Source organism: Nerophis lumbriciformis, linkage group LG03 (genome assembly GCF_033978685.3).
Source record: "Nerophis lumbriciformis linkage group LG03, RoL_Nlum_v2.1, whole genome shotgun sequence".
Classification (NCBI taxonomy): domain Eukaryota; kingdom Metazoa; phylum Chordata; class Actinopteri; order Syngnathiformes; family Syngnathidae; genus Nerophis; species Nerophis lumbriciformis.
Genome location: NC_084550.2, coordinates 62,006,034 through 62,023,566, shown reverse-complemented (window position 1 = coordinate 62,023,566; position 17,533 = coordinate 62,006,034). Strand labels below are relative to the sequence as shown.

Here is a 17,533-nt window from a genome sequence, read left to right as displayed (position 1 = left end):
CTCTTTCAGTCGAGGACGTTGAGGATATCTACATATTCGGAAGCATGATAAAAGGACATCTGCTGATTGGAGTAAGCGTTGCTCTGGGTATCGACAAATTGGAAGATGCTGGCAGCCGTTCAAGGTACCCTGAAGCTGCCACTGTTGATTGGAAGATGCGAGCAGAACTGTGGGCATTCAGACTTTTGCGGTTTTGGAAAAAACTGCAATTTTTGGCGACATCTTGGAGACGCCGGCTGCTCTGGTGGTGAAGTATGATAACTTTGAGCACCAGAAATAGACAGTTAAGTGTCCATCCATCCATCCATCTTCTTCCGCTTATCCGAGGTCAGGTCGCGGGGGCAGCAGCCTAAGCAGGGAAGCCCAGACTTCCCTCTCCCCAGCCACTTCGTCCAGCTCTTCCTGTGGGACCCCGAGGCGTTCCCAGGCCAGCCGGGAGACATAGTCTTCCCAACGTGTCCTGGGTCTTCCCCGCGGCCTCCTACCGGTCGGACGTGCCCTAAACACCTCCTTAGGGAGGCGTTCGAGTGGCATCCTGACCAGATGCCCGAACCATCTCATCTGGCACCTCTCGATGTGGAGGAGCAGCGGCTTTACTTTGAGCTCCTCCCGGGTGGCAGAGCTTCTCACCCTATCTCTAAGGGAGAGCCCCGCCACCCGGCGGAGGAAACTCATTTCGGCCGCTTGTACCCGTGATCTTGTTCTTTCGGTCATAACCCAAAGCTCATGACCATAGGTGAGGATGGGAACGTAGATCGACCGGTAAATTGAGAGCTTTGCCTTCCGGCTCAGCTCCTTCTTCACCACAACGGATCGATACAGCGTCCGCATTACTGAAGACGCCGCACCGATCTGCCTGTCGATTTCACGATCCACTCTTCCCTCACTCGTGAACAAGACTCCGAGGTACTTGAACTCCTCCACTTGGGGCAGGGTCTCCTCCCCAACCCGGAGATGGCACTCCACCCTTTTCCGGGCGAGAACCATGGACTCGGACTTGGAGGTGCTGATTCTCATCCCAGTCGCTTCACACTCGGCTGCGAACCGATCCAGTGAGAGCTGAAGATCCTGGCCAGATGAAGCCATCAGGACCACATCATCTGCAAAAAGCAGAGACCTAATCCTGCAGCCACCAAACCAGATCCCCTCAACGCCTTGACTGCGCCTAGAAATTCTGTCCATAAAAGTTATCAACAGAATCGGTGACAAAGGGCAGCCTTGGCGGAGTCCAACCCTCACTGGAAACGTGTCCGACTTACTGCCGGCAATGCGGACCAAGCTCTGGCACTGATCATACAGGGAGCGGACTGCCACGATCAAACAGTTAAGTGTAAAAGTTTGAATTTATTTCCGTTCACTCAGACATAAACATTCTAATTTGGATTGTGTTCCCTGGCTGCAAGCGACGTGACAAGGTCATTGCTTTGAGATTCGCCCAGAGGACAGTGCAGTGAAGACTCAAAAAAACTCCCTTCCTTGTCTCTCATGGACACACGCCTGTTGTTGACTTTTGTTGGACTGACTGGTGCTATCATGTTTGCGAAACAGAGCCACTCTGCACGCTTACACACACATGCATACGCGAAAAATACACGCCACACACGGACCCATTCCTCTCCTATCCCACACCATCGATGCTTCACCCCACGTGGTATGACGGAAAAGGGATCAGCGCCCCAAGTGGCTGGCAGCTTCAGGACGGATGCCCGCCCCCTAACCCCTCGTTGCAAGTCTCATGTTGTATGTCGTAAGATGTCTATGTGCTTTGCTATGGAGTTTTTTTTCTCTCACTCCAGACTGAGCCCACTCTGAAATTGACTTTTTTATTCTCATCCTCCCCCGGCGTCTACCTGTTTTCCCGCCTTTTACGGGGCGCTGTAAGTGGCGACCCATCACCGTTCCTGTTCTGTTCCCTGTACAACGTGTGTCTGATATTGAACGGGTTTGTGGCGAAATTGAAATGTCGTTGTATTTGTGCAACGACAATAAAGAGCATACCATACCATACCATACTATACTATTCCATACCATACCATACCAGTTTGCTTCTTGGGATTTTTTTCTTGGGCTCAACCTGGTTTTGTCTAAGTGTATCAGTTGGGTTTGACATGATTTGGTATAAATCAGTCTGAGTTTCTCTGACAAATGTTACGATTTAGACTACCTTTAAGGATTGCTTATATAATATTCATACACAATAAAGATTAGCATAGAAGATAGTATGTAAGTGATTAACTTATGTTGTAACTTCTGACCTTCTTCTTTTCGTGTCTTTGAAGCATGTGGTTATATGACAGTTTCCCATTTCTTTACACAGTCTTTTGCATTGTTGTTGAACTCTGCGAGATCTTTTAAGCTGCATTGGTTGAGTAGCAGAGGACAGACAAGGCAGTGCTGCATCGTGTGGTCCTCCTCTCCGCATTTGCAGGTGGTTGGGCCGATTTTGTAGCCCCATCTGGCCATAGCAGCTTTTGATCGCCCTGTTCCTGTTCTCAGGCGGTTTAGTGTCTTCCACTGGACCCATGGTGTTTCTGACCCGGGGGGCAGATCTTCAAAAGGGGGGATTCCCATGTCAATAGGAGGGGGGTCTTTCTCTAATCTTTGTGTCTATAGCTGGAGTCTGGTTTCTTCCCGAGATGTTGTTAGGGGCTGGACATTGCTGAGGAAGCTTCTCCTTGACTTCAGACGTTGGGCTGAGGGTTTACGTCCATAGAGGAGGTGGCGTTCATCACTGGTAGCTTTTGTGAACTCTACTCGGCTGGCAACTTCCCGTCTCACGTCTGCAGGGGCGATACCAGCGAGGAGATGTAGGTTGTTCAGGTTGGTACGCTTCAAGCAACCAGTGATCAAGCGGCAGGTGTTGTTCAGTGCTGGGTCGAGTTTCTTGGCATGGGTTGATCTCTCCCAGACAGGACATGCATTCTGACCTGGTTTTTAATGATGACTAAGCGGATGTGTAGACCTTTGACTAACTTTTAGTCCGACGCACAATATCTTGTTGTTCAACATTTAGGTGTGAATGGGGGAAAGAACTAAAGCAAGTATGTTCTTCATTAGACTGCCTATAAAGGTTCTCATTCATCCAGGTCGTTGTCATCTCAGGGCGTTCAATCATTAGCAACTGGACTGCTTGGTTTGTCTCGGAAGAGGTTTCGCCGCTCATCCGAGTAGGCTTCATCAGTTCGTGCTCATAGACTTAGATCTAGTCCAACAAAATCTTGGACTAGATCTGCACGGACTAATAAAGCCTACTCTGATGAGCGGCGAAACGAAGCAGACAAACCAAGCAGTCCAGTTGTGAATGATTGAACGCCCTGAGATTCATTGGACTGGTTGTCATGGACTTTGCTGAGTCACTGACCAAATCAATTTGATCAAATCACTAAGCTTAGACGAGACTTGTGAAGTGATCAATAAAAAAGACAAATAAGGTCATCAGAAGCTGACAATAGCTGCTTTGTGAAACTCCCCTCTTCCTCAACAGAATATGACCATGGAAGTTCTTGCATCCACACGACCCAGCGTGTGTTGGTGACATGTGTCGACAACAACCCACAGAGCCTCTGTAAGTATAAATCTTTGTGATAAATCTAACTGATGGAATATTAAAAAGAGTGTCTGACAAAGTTCTTCTCCCTCTAATCAAAACGAACATGCGACGATTGGACTGCGTCAAGGTCTTAGAAGTCTGTCGCCGAACACAACCCAGCCCCGTTTGGACCGATACTAATAACAATTCCGTACATTAAAATAGGTGCTTGAACCGGTACTTAAAAACATTTAAAACATTTTTGTAAAAAACAAAACAAAAAAACCCGATGCCTTTTTATTTTTAAGGATTTTTTTAACACTCAAATTGAACAGATTAGTTAATTAAATACTTTAATAATATAAATCAAGTGAGAACTATAATACATCCAAAAATAGGAAATAAAATCCACAACAAATTGCTCAGTCTACTCCAATCCTGTCCACACGGTTACGTTGTTAGGTGGGAAGTCGAGGTGGCAATCTCTGTGCACCTCACCATTTGACTACGATTATAATTCAGGGGCTACGATTCGATAATGATTTAGTTATTTATACATCTATGATTATTATATTGTATATTATTATTAAACTATATATTGTGAATATATTGCATATTATTATGACATACTCTAAATGTATTACATTTTATGAATAATATTACTAATATATCTACAACAGGGGTGCTCACACTTTTTCTGCAGGCGAGCTACTTTTCAATTGATCAAGTCGTGGGGATCTACCTCATTCATATATATAATTTATATTTACTTATTTATGAAATATATGTTTTTGTTAACAAGTTAAAGGTGTTTAATGATAATGCAAGCATGTTTAACACATATAGTTAATATTGTTAAAAAATTAAAGGTGTTTAATGATAATACAAGTATGTTTAATACATATAGTTAATATTGTTAACAAGTAAAAGGTGTTTAAAGATAATGAAAGCATGTTTAACACATAGTTAATATTGTTAACAAGTTAAAGGTGGTTAAAAATAATACAAGCATGTTTAACACAAATAGTTAATATTGTTAACAACTTAAAGGTGGTTAAAGATAAAACAAGCATGTTTAACACATATAGTTAATATTGTTAACAACTTAAAGGTGGTTAAAGATAATACAAGCATGTTTAACACATATAGTTAATATTGTTAACAAGTTAAAGGTGGTTAAAGATAATACAAGCATGTTTAACACATATAGATTCCTTTCTTTCATGAAGACAAGATTATAAGTTGGTGTATTACCTGATTGAGATGACTTGCATTGATTGGAATCAGACAGTGGTGATGATAACGTCCGCATTTTCGAATGGAGGAGAAAAAAAGTCCTCCTTTCTGTCCAATACCACATGAAAGTGGTTGGTTTTTGACATCTTATTTGTCCAGCTTCCGTACTCCTTTGTATACACTTTACAAGAAATACATTGTCGGCAAACGCCGTAGCTTGCTAGCTTGTGCACGCCAGCTTTCTGAGACTCTTATTTTGTTAGTGCAACTGTGCAGTCGGTCTTTGGAGTTTAGACGACAGGTACGGCGCCAGAGTCTGTTGAAATAAAGTGTTTCTCGCCTTCCAGTCGGTAATTTTAATGATCTGGCAGCAGCCAGCGTCATTTCAGAAGACCCTCGGGTGCCGTGAATGTCAATCAAGTGACGAAAGTGACGTCATAGTGAAGATTTATGATCGCTCATTTTTAGGACTATTTTTTTTATTGCCTGGCTGGTGATCGACTGCCACACCCTCCGAGATCGACCGGTAGATCGCGATCGACGTAATATTTTTGCAAATGTATTGAAAATAATAAAATAAAAAATGTACATAAGTATTGCCAGCCATTGCTCAATACTTTGTTGATGCACCGTTGGCAGCGATTACAGCCTCAAGTCTTTTTGAGCTTGGCACACCTATCTTTGGGCAGTTTCGCCCATTCCTCTTTGCAGCACCTCTCAAGCTACATCAGGTTGGATGGGAAGCCTCTGTGCACAACCAATCAACAGCCAAGAAAGGACATGTACAGAGTTGTCCTGAAGCCTTTCTTTCGATATCTTGGCTGTGTACTTAGGGTCGTGGTCCTGCTGAAAGATGAACTGTCACTTTGGAGCAGGTTCTCATCCTGCTAAGTACATTGCTGCATTCATCTTTCCCTCTATCCTGACTAGTCTCCCAGTTTCTGCTCCTGAAAAACATCCCCACAACATGATGCTGCCACCACCAAGCTTGACTGTAGGGATGGTACTGGCCTGGTGATGAGCAGTGCCTGGTTTCCTCCAAACATGACGTCTGGCATTCACGCCAGGGTGGGGGGGTGGGGTTGATGTGTTAGGGAGCAGGGTTGGGGTGGGGGCGGGATTTGGTGGTAGCAGGGGTGTATAATGTAGCCCGGAAGAGTCAGGTCTGCATGGGATTCTGGGTATTTGTTATGTTGTGTTTATGTTGTGTTAAGGTGCAGATGTTCTCCCGAAATGTGTTTGTCATTCTTGTTTGGTTTTGGTTCAAAGTGTGGCGCATTATTAGTAAGAGTGTTAAAGTTGTTTTATTTGGTCACCGTCAGTGTAACCTGTGTGGCTGTTGACCAAGTATGCCTTGCTGTCACGTACGTATGCAAGCAGAAGATGTACCGTATTTTCCGCACTATAAGGCGCACCGGATTATTAGCCGCACCTTCTATGAATTACATATTTCATAATTTTGTCCACCAATAAGCCGCCCCGGACTATAAGCCGCGCCTACGCTGCGCTAAAGTGAATGTCAAAAAAACGCTGCGCTAAAGTGAATGTCAAAAAAACAGTCAGATAGTTCAGTCAAACTTTAATAATATATTGAAAACCAGCGTTCTAACAACTCTGTCCCAAAATGTACGCAAATGTGCAATCACAAACATAGTAAAATTCAAAATGGTGTAGAGCAATAAATAGCAACATAATGTTGCTCGAACGTTAATGTCACAACACACAAAATAAACATAGCGCTCACCTTCTGAAGTTATTCTTCATTCGTAAATCCTTCGAATTCTTCGTCTTTGGTGTCCGAATTGAAAAGTTGCGCAAGCGTGGGATCCAAAAATGGCCGGCTCCGCCTCGTCGAAGTCATCGGATTCAGTGTCGCTGTTGTTGTGCAGCAGTTCTGTGAATCCTGCCTTCCGGAAAGCTCGGACCACAGTTGTGACCGAAACTATCTGCCCAGGCATTTACGATCCACTGGCAGATGTTGGCGTATGTCGACCGGCGCTATCTGCCCGTCTTAGTGAAGGTGTGTTCGCCTTCGGAGCTGTGTGAAAAAAGCCACCCGGCCTCTTCGCGTAAACTTCCCTTAACCACTCGCTCATCTTTTCTTCATCCATCCATCCCTTCGAGTTAGCTTTTATGATGACGCCGGCTGGAAAGGTCTCTTTTGGCAAGGTCTTCCTTTTGAATATCACCATGGGTGGAAGTTAGCATGGCAAGCTAGAACCACAGTGAAGGATGACTTCTCATTCCCTGTGGTGCGAATATTCACCGTACGTGCTCCCGTTCCACAGTGCGGTTCACAGGAATATCAGTTGCTGTGAAATACGGTAGTAATCCGTGTGCGGATGGAGAGATTGCGTCTTTTTATGAACCGGATCCTTGTCGCGTAGTAGGAGCCATTTTGTGGTCTTTACAGATGTAAACAGGAAATGAAACGTACGGTGATATCCGCACGTTTTTTCTTCTTCTTCCGGGGGCGGGTGAAGCGCTTCCTGTTCTATGGGGGCGGGTGCTTTCCTTGGCGGTTGCTTGCGTAGAAGAAGAAGCGCTTCCTGTTCTACCGGGAAAAAAGATGGCGGCTGTTTACCGAAGTTGCGAGACCGAAACTTTATGAAAATGAATCGTAATAAAGCGCACCGGGTTATAAGGCGCACTGTCAGCTTTTGAGAAAAATTGTGGTTTTTAGGTGCGCCTTATAGTGCGGAAAATACGGTATATTGTATAACAAGTGTTGGGCTGGCACGCTGTTAATACAGATTGTAGAGAGCGCCATATGTTGTACCATCATGGCACGCCCTTATTATAGATGTAAGGGTGAAAATCAGTGAATATTAATCCTGGGAGTTTTCTGCAAGAGGCACTGAAATCCGGAAGTCTCACGGGAAAATTGGGGGGTTCAGCAAGTAAGCTGCTGAGCCGCATCAGAGTGATCAAAGAGCCGCGGGTTGCCGACCCCTGGTCTAGATAGCCAGCCAGCTCTCGGAAGAGTCCTGGTGGTTCCAAATGTCTTTCATTTACGGATGATGGAGGCCACTGTGCTCATTGGGACCTTCAAGGCAGCAGATATCTTTCTGTACCCTTCCCCAGATTTGTGCCTCCAGACAATCCTGTCTCGTAGGTCTTCAGACAATTCCTTCGACTTCATTCTTGGTTTGTGCTCAAGTGTGGGACCTTATATATATAGACAGGTGTGTGCCTTTCCAAATCATGTCCAACTTACTGAATTTACCACAGGTGCACTCCAATTAAGCTGTTGGAACATCTCAAGGATGATCAGTTGAAACAGGATGCACCTGATTTCACTTTCGAGCTTCATGCCAAACGCTGTGAATACTTATGTACATGTGATTTCTTACAAACCTCGTTTCCATATGAGTTGGGAAACTGTGTTAGATGTAAATATAAACGGAATACAATGATTTGCAAATCCTTTTCAACCCATATTCAATTGAATGCACTACAAAGACAAGATATTTGATGTTCAAACTCATAAACTTTATTTTTTTTTGCAAATAATAATTAACTTAGAATTTCATGGCTGCAACACGTGCCAAAGTAGTTGGGCAAGGGCATGTTCACCACTGTGTTACATGGCCTTTCCTTTTAACAACACTCAGTAAACGTTTGGGAACTGAGGAGACACATTTTTGAAGCTTCTCAGGTGGAATTCTTTCCCATTCTTGCTTGATGTACAGTTTAAGTTGTTCAACAGTCCGGGGGTCTCCGTTGTGCTATTTTAGGCTTCATAATGCGCCACACATTTTCAATGGGAGACAGGTCTGGACTACAGGCAGGCCCGACTAGTACCCGCACTCTTTTACTATGAAGCCACGTTGATGTAACACGTGGCTTGGCATTGTCTTGCTGAAATAAGCAGGGGCGTCCATGGTAACGTTGCTTGAATGGCAACATATGTTGCTCCAAAACCTGTATGTACCTTTCAGCATTAATGGTGCCTTCACAGATGTGTAAGTTACCCATGTCTTGGGCACTAATACACCCCCATACCATCACACATGCTGGCTTTTCAACTTTGCGCCTATAACAATCCGGATGGTTCTTTTCCTCTTTGGTCCGGAGGACACGACGTCCACAGTTTCCAAAAACAATTTGAAATGTGGACTCGTCAGACCACAGAACACTTTCCCACTTAGTCCATCTTAGATGAGCTCAGGCCCAGCAAAGCCGACCGCGTTTCTGGGTGTTGTTGATAAACGTTTTTTCGCCTTGCGTAGAGAGTTTTAACTTGCACTTACAGATGTAGCGACCAACTGTAGTTACTGACAGTGGGTTTCTGAAGTGTTCCTGAGCCCATGTGGTGATATCCTTTACACGCTGATGTCGCTTGTTGATGCAGTACAGCCTGAGGGATCGAAGGTCACGGGCTGAGCTGCTTACGTGCAGTGATTTCTCCAGATTCTCTGAACCCTTTGATGATATTACGAACCGTAGATGGTGAAATCCCTAAATTCCTTGCAATAGCTGGCTGAGAAAGGTTTTTCTTAAACTGTTCAACAATTTGCTCACACATTTGTTGACAAAGTGGTGACCCTCGCCACATCCTTGTTTGTGAATGTCTGAGCATTTCATGGAATCTACTTTTATACCCAATCATGGCACCCACCTGTTCCCAATTTGCCTGTTCACCTGTGGGATGTTCCAAATAAGTGTTTGATGAGCATTCCTCAACTTTATCAGTATTTATTGCCACCTTTCCCAACTTCTTTGTCACGTGTTGCTGGCATCAAATTCTAAAGTTAATGAGTATTTGCAAAAAAAAAAAATCTTTATCAGTTTGAACATCAAATATGTTGTCTTTGTAGCATATTCAACTGAATATGGGTTGTAAATGATCATTGTATTCCGTTTATATTTACATCTAACACAATTTCCCAACTCATATGGAAACAGGGTTTGTAGTTTTTTTTCCTACGGGGTATTGTGTGTAGAAGTTTAAGGGAAAAAATAGACGTATTCCATTTTGAAATAAGGCTGTAACATAAAATGTAGAAAAAGTGAAGCGCTGTGACTACTTTTTGGATGCACTGTAGTTGTTCCGGACCTCCTTTAACTTGTTTGTGATCTGACATGGACTATCAAAATGGACCCCAGAAGCAGAGAGGCAGAGCAGTGCGTTGGAAAGTCTTCAGGCAGACTGAATAAGACGGGGCACAGGACAATACAAAGTAAGCAAAAACAAAAGAATGGTTGTTGGCGAGGGGTAGATCGGCGTGGTCTTCAGTGTTCACGGTGAAGGACGCCGTGGAAGGCGACAAGCAGGTGTGAGCAGTCAGATTAAGTAGCCAGAGATGATTGCCCACAGGTGTGCTTTGTGCTCTCGCATTCCCCCGGCGTCATGGCAACTGAGGGCCGAGAGAGAAAGCAGAGCCAGGGCAAGACAAACCAGGAACGTAACAATAAAAACCTTATTTTTTAATGCAAATGAACAAGAAATACATCGAATATACATAGAGTGCCTATCCAAAATAAGTTATTTGATTTATGTTGTAGACTGAAAACATTAGGTATGTCATTTCAGCTTTTATTTTCAGGTTTTTACATATGGATCTAATGCACAACATAAAATACATAAATAAATATTAATTTTATTTTAATATTATTATTATTATCTGCAAAATATTGTATTATTTTTAACATGAAGGAAAACAAAACAAAAAAAGAAAGAAATTTGGTTGAACTTAAACAATGAAAACCTTGACTGACATTGTTGTTTAGTCTCTAACAGAAAATATTTAAAAAGCATCAATTTGCCTGAAATGACAAAAACTAAACATTTTCTGACTGAATTTGAACCATTTGATTCTAAAAAATATAATTAAATAAACCTAATAAATTATAATACATTCAAATTGATCAGTATGTCCGCCCTGAGATCGGTAGGTTGCGAGTTCAAACCCCGGCCGAGTCATACCAAAGACTATAAAAATGGGACCCATTACCTCCCTACTTGGCACTCAGCATCAAGGGTTGGAATTGGGGGTTAAATCACCAAAAATGATTCCCGGGCACGGCCAGCGCTGCTGCTCACTGCCTTGATCACCTCCCAGGGGGTGATCAAGGGTGATGGGTCTAATGTAGAGGACAAATTTCACCACACCTAGTGTGACAACTGAATACACCTGAACTAGACACAAGAGGAAGGAGAGTGCTGATTGGATGAAACAAGGGCCAGGGCAAGACACAGGTGTAATCATAACACAAACGAGCACTTAGGGAACCAAACACAAGACAACCAGAAACAGGTCATGTCACAGATGGCTCTGGTTCTAGGGATCGTAGGAGAACTGTCAGGCTTGTCACTGACAGTTTGGTTATGTTTTACTTTTTCCTCTGTGTTTGTTTTATTTCCGGTCAGCGCTCTTATTTTTGTTCAGTTTCCTGCTTGTCTCCCTGAGCGCTGTTTCCCCTCACCTGCGGCTGATTGGCACCCTGGCCACACCTGGTGTCAATCAGCCAGCTGCTGTTTCTACCCGCCTCGCCCTCCAGTCAGTGCTGGAGTATTGTGAGCTGTTCCCTGGTTCCTGTTTGCTGTTTCCACTTTGCCTGTTTCCTGTTTCTTGATTCCTGTTTCCTGTTTCCTGGTTCCTGTTTTTCTGCATTTTATTTTTGACATGAAAAGTCATGTTTTCCTGCCATCTCTGCATCTTGGGGTTCGTCACCAACACGTCCTGACAAGAACGCAACATAAAAGTGTATAAACTAAATGAGGTGTATAGTAAAGACAACGAATCCAATAATTTTAAACAAAACTAGAGTTATTGAAAGGTAACCATAGGGGGGGTTGACAAGACACAACACTAGCTTAGCTCGGGAATACAGGTTCTGTCAAAGCATACTTGCCAACCCTCCCGGATTTTCCGGGAGACTCCCGAAATTTAGCGCCTCTCCCGAAAACCTCCCGGGACAAATTTTCTCCCGAAAAACTCCCGAAATTCAGGCGGACCTGAGTGACGTGTTGACAACACACAACAATAGTGTCTACCGTAAAGCAGTTCGTCTGCCGTAAACAGCAATGTTGTGACACTTTTAAACAGGACAATACTGCCATCTACTGTACATGCATATGTGACCCACCCATAATGTGTCACATTTTTGTGTTGATTTATTTATTTTATTTTGTGGTTTGAATTCGTTTTTGGAGCTGTCATTACACATTTATCAGTATTCACATTGGTCAGTAGGGAGCAGTAGGGCGTTTCTTCCCGATTGAATGCTATCACCTGCAGACCGGAAGTGTCTTGTCATTCTGATGAGCGCGACCGGTCTGTGAACAATTGAAACGTCCTGTGTGCTTTTTCCTCCTGTATAACAGGTTAGTTTTGGTGAATCAACTCACTGAATAATATCCATGTGATCTTTATAAGTTTAAGTACACATTCTGATGGTGGAGCCTAACTCTAAAGTGTTTGTGAGTTGTAGTTTGTAAATGAACACTGAAATTCAAGTATTTATTTTATTTATTTATTTATATATATATATATATATATATATATATATATATATATATATATATATATATATATATATATATATATATATATGTCTTAATAAGGTTATCCAAAAAATAGTGCTCGATACCGTAGTAGAGCGCAATATACCGTATTTTCCGCACTATAAGGCGCACCGGATTATTAGCCGCACCTTCAATGAATTACATATTTCATAACTTTGTCCACCAATAAGCCGCCCCGGATTATAAGCCGCGCCTACGCTGCGCTAAAGGGAATGTCAAAAAAACAGTCAGATAGTTCAGTCAAACTTTAATAATATATTGAAAACCAGCGTTCTAACAACTCTGTCCCAAAATGTACGCAAATGTGCAATCACAAACATAGTAAAATTCAAAATGGTGTAGAACAATAGCAACATAATGTTGCTCGAACGTTAATGTCACAACACACAAAATAAACATAGCGCTCACCTTCTGAAGTTATTCTTCATTCGTAAATCCTTCGAATTCTTCGTCTTCGGTGTCCGAATTGAAAAGTTGGGCGAATACGGGATCCAAAATGGCCGGTTCCGTCTCGTCGAAGTCACCGGAGTCAGTGTCACTGTTGTCCAGCAGTTCTGTGAATCCTGCCTTCCGGAAAGCTCGGACCACAGTTGTGACCGAAATATCTGCCCAGGCATTTACGATCCACTGGCAAATGTTGGCGTATGTCGTCCGGCGCTGTCTGCCCGTCTTAGTGAAGGTGTGTTCGCCTTCGGAGCTGTGTGAAAAAAGCCACCCGGCCTCTTCGCGTAAACTTCCCTTAACCACTCGCTCATCTTTTCTTCATCCATCCATCCCTTCGAGTTAGCTTTTATGATGACGCCGGCTGGAAAGGTCTCTTTTGGCAAGGTCTTCCTTTTGAATATCACCATGGGTGGAAGTTAGCATGGCAAGCTAGAACCACAGTGAAGGATGACTTCTCATTCCCTGTGGTGCGAATATTCACCGTACGTGCTCCCGTTCCACAGTGCGGTTCACAGGAATATCAGTTGCTGTGAAATACGGTAGTAATCCGTGTGCGGATGGAGAGATTGCGTCTTTTTATGAACCGGATCGCTTAGTAGGAGCCATTTTGTGGTCTTTACAGATGTAAACAGGAAATGAAACGTACGGTGATATCCGCGCGTTTTTTCTTCTTCTTCCGGGGGCGGGTGGTTGCTTACAGTAGAAGAAGAAGCGCTTCCTGTTCTATGGGGGCGGGTGCTTTCCTTGGCGGTTGCTTGCGTAGAAGAAGAAGCGCTTCCTGTTCTACCGGGAAAAAAGATGGCGGCTGTTTACCGAAGTTGCGAGATCGAAACTTTATGAAAATGAATCATAATAAAGCGCACCGGGTTATAAGGCGCACTGTCAGCTTTTGAGAAAAATTGTGGTTTTTAGGTGCGCCTTATAGTGCGGAAAATACGGTATGTATGTGTGGGAAAAAAAATCACAAGACTATTTCATCTCTACAGGCCTGTTTCATGAGGGGGGGTTCCCTCAATCATCAGGAGATTTTAATGGGAGCATTCACATACCATGGTTTATATAGGGCACAGAGTGGGTGGGTACAGGCTGGCGTAGGGGCGTGGTGATTGGCTCATGTGTTACCTAGGAGGTGTTTCCGTCTGTGGCGGCATGCTGTTACAATTTCGCTGCGCTTGTTGAGGGATGACAGGTCTGGACGGTAAATAATAAACAGTTTCTCTTTCAAGCATAGGTTGCATCTTTTATTACCACTATTGTAAGGTGTGCTGGATGCAAGAATTTGCCATGTTATTGAATATTCAACATTATTGTCTTTGAGGTCCCAAATGTGTTTGCTGAGTTCTGTGGTATTCCGCAGGTTTTGGTTCCTGAAAGAAGCCTTGTGATTGTTCCATCTGGTTTTGAATTCTCCCTCGGTTAATCCTACATATGTGTCGGATGTGTTAATGTCCTTGCGTATTACCTTAGATTGGTAGACAACTGATGTTTGTAAGCACCCCCCGTTGAGAGGGCAATCAGGTTTCTTTCGACAGTTACAGCCTTTGTTGGTTTTGGAGTCGCTCTGTCCGGGGGCCGACGGCTCATTTGCAATTGTTTTGTTGTGGTTTGAGATGATTTGTCGTATATTGTTCATACAGCTGTAGCTCAATTTAATGTTGTTCTTGTTGAATACTTTTCTTAGGGTGTTGTCTTTGGGAAAGTGTTTGTCAATCAGATTGAGGAATTTGTGTCCAATGTTAGTTGAGACGTTTTTGCTGTATGGGGGGTTGTACCAGATGATGTCGTTTCGTTTTCTGTTCTTTTTTGGCTGGTTTCCTGGCGTGGGTTCATAGGTGAGGGTGAAATTGTATCCGCTTTCATCAAGGGCTTTTTGGTACGGGGGGGTTGCTTGGTCAAATTCAGCTTTGCTAGATGACAGCATCGATAGCCTTTTATTAATTCCGGTAGGTATTCTTTTCGTGGTGGTGGGTGGGTGGTTGCTGTCATGGTGCACGTATTGGAGTGTTGTGTTGGGTTTCGTGAATGGTTGGTAGCTGTTATTTCTCAGGTTGAAAGTGACGTCAAGGAAGTTGACGGTTTGCTTGTTGGCTTCAATCGTGATCCGTAGGCCGTTCTCTTTGAAAATTTGGCATATGCGCTTCTTGGTATTCTCGCTGCTCCTTGGCGAGGCGCGACACACTGCCAGTCCGTCATCACGGTAAATACCAAGGTTCAGATTGAGGCTAGCGAGCTGGGAGAGGAGGAAACTCTCCCAGCTCGCTAGCCTCAATCTGAACCTTGGTATTTACCGTGATGACGATGGGAGGAAACTCTCCCAGCTCGCTAGCCTCAATCTGAACCTTGGTATTTACCGTGATGACGGGCTGGCAGTGTGTCGCGCCTCGCCAAGGAGCAGCGAGAATACCAAGAAGCGCATATGCCAAATTTTCAAAGAGAACGGCCTACGGATCACGATTGAAGCCAACAAGCAAACCGTCAACTTCCTTGACGTCACTTTCAACCTGAGAAATAACAGCTACCAACCATTCACGAAACCCAACACAACACTCCAATACGTGCACCATGACAGCAACCACCCACCCACCACCACGAAAAGAATACCTACCGGAATTAATAAAAGGCTATCGATGCTGTCATCTAGCAAAGCTGAATTTGACCAAGCAACCCCCCCATACCAAAAAGCCCTTGATGAAAGCGGATACAATTTCACCCTCACCTATGAACCCACGCCAGGAAACCAGCCAAAAAAGAACAGAAAACGAAACGACATCATCTGGTACAACCCCCCATACAGCAAAAACGTCTCAACTAACATTGGACACAAATTCCTCAATCTGATTGACAAACACTTTCCCAAAGACAACACCCTAAGAAAAGTATTCAACAAGAACAACATTAAATTGAGCTACAGCTGTATGAACAATATACGACAAATCATCTCAAACCACAACAAAACAATTGCAAATGAGCCGTCGGCCCCCGGACAGAGCGACTCCAAAACCAACAAAGGCTGTAACTGTCGAAAGAAACCTGATTGCCCTCTCAACGGGGGGTGCTTACAAACATCAGTTGTCTACCAATCTAAGGTAATACGCAAGGACATTAACACATCCGACACATATGTAGGATTAACCGAGGGAGAATTCAAAACCAGATGGAACAATCACAAGGCTTCTTTCAGGAACCAAAACCTGCGGAATACCACAGAACTCAGCAAACACATTTGGGACCTCAAAGACAATAATGTTGAATATTCAATAACATGGCAAATTCTTGCATCCAGCACACCTTACAATAGTGGTAATAAAAGATGCAACCTATGCTTGAAAGAGAAACTGTTTATTATTTACCGTCCAGACCTGTCATCCCTCAACAAGCGCAGCGAAATTGTAACAGCATGCCGCCACAGACGGAAACACCTCCTAGGTAACACATGAGCCAATCACCACGCCCCTACGCCAGCCTGTACCCACCCACTCTGTGCCCTATATAAACCATGGTATGTGAATGCTCCCATTAAAATCTCCTGATGATTGAGGGAACCCCCCCTCATGAAACAGGCCTGTAGAGATGAAATAGTCTTGTGATTTTTTTCCCCACACATACATATATATATATATATATATATATATATATATATATATATATATATATATATATATATATATATATATATATATATATATATATATATATATATATATATATAGCTAGAATTCACTGAAAGTAAAGTATTTCTTATATAGATATATATCTTAACCACGCCCCCAACCACGCCCCCCGCCCCACCCCTGACCACGCCCCCGCCCCCACCCCCCACCTCCCGAAATTGGAGGTCTCAAGGTTGGCAAGTATGTGTCAAAGGAATGAACAAAACATACCAAAAGACAACTCTGACAAAGAAAGGTAAGCTTACTAACTAAAGCTATTTAATTAACATAAACCAAAAACCTTGGCTTCGTTGTCTTTAATATACACCTCATTTAGTTTATATGCTTTTATGTTTTGTTCTCCTACGATCCCTAGAACCAGAGCCATCTGGGATTGTAATATAAACTGGGGGTTTGGAACATCTGAGGACAGGAACCGGTTGATTGGCAGCAGAGGCAGTGAATGAGTGGGACTTGTAGAAATAATAGGCGAAGAAACACAAACAAACCACCACTACGTGGAACGTAACACCTCCCCCCCCAAGGAACGTATCCCCGACGTCCCAAAGCCCAAAAACAAGGAAATGTCCAACACTATACAAAAAGAGGGTGGGTGGAGGCAGGCTGAGGTCCTTCAGAAAAGGTCAGGAGACCTGCTAGGATGGTTAGGCCAGCAGAATCAATGGAAGACATTGGGGGGTAGGACAGGAGGAATCGACTTGAGCTATCTGGGGGCCGGCCAGGTGGGCAGGGCCAGCGGAGTAGACCTCGCCCAGAGTGTGAGTCAACAATGGGCTGGAGTTGGGCCGCTGCAGGTAACACATAGCCCTGCTCGGCGTATGCGAGGACGCCATCTGCCCAACTGGAACTGGAGGAGATAATTACGAAGCCTTGGGCTGCCGCGCAGCAGGAACAGGAACTAGATGAGATGTTGACTCGGTTTGGGGCTACCCCAGGGCCGGAACGGGAACTTGTGCTGACCAAGGCCAATTCTAATCTGTCCCTTCCTTGGATGTGTGTTTCTATACTCTCTGACATAGTTACACAATCCCAGTGTCTTCTGCAACTCATTTTCAGACGTGGGAGGCAGGATTTGTTTGATTGTATGCCTATAGCCTATAGCCTAACCCTAACCCTAATCCC

At 43.9% G+C, this 17,533-nt stretch overlaps 1 protein-coding gene across 1 annotated transcript in view; it reads left to right on the top strand.

Annotated features, from left to right (window-relative positions):
- The first annotated feature begins 3,521 nt into the window (after window positions 1-3,521).
- ccdc71 (coiled-coil domain containing 71) overlaps window positions 3,522-17,533 on the top strand; it is a 90,375-nt gene continuing 76,363 nt past the window's right edge. Inside the window, exon 1 of the mRNA XM_061940696.2 lies at window positions 3,522-3,565. Within this exon, the coding sequence (XP_061796680.1) occupies window positions 3,537-3,565 (29 nt within the window). The 5' untranslated portion in view covers window positions 3,522-3,536. The remainder of the gene's footprint in view (window positions 3,566-17,533) is intronic.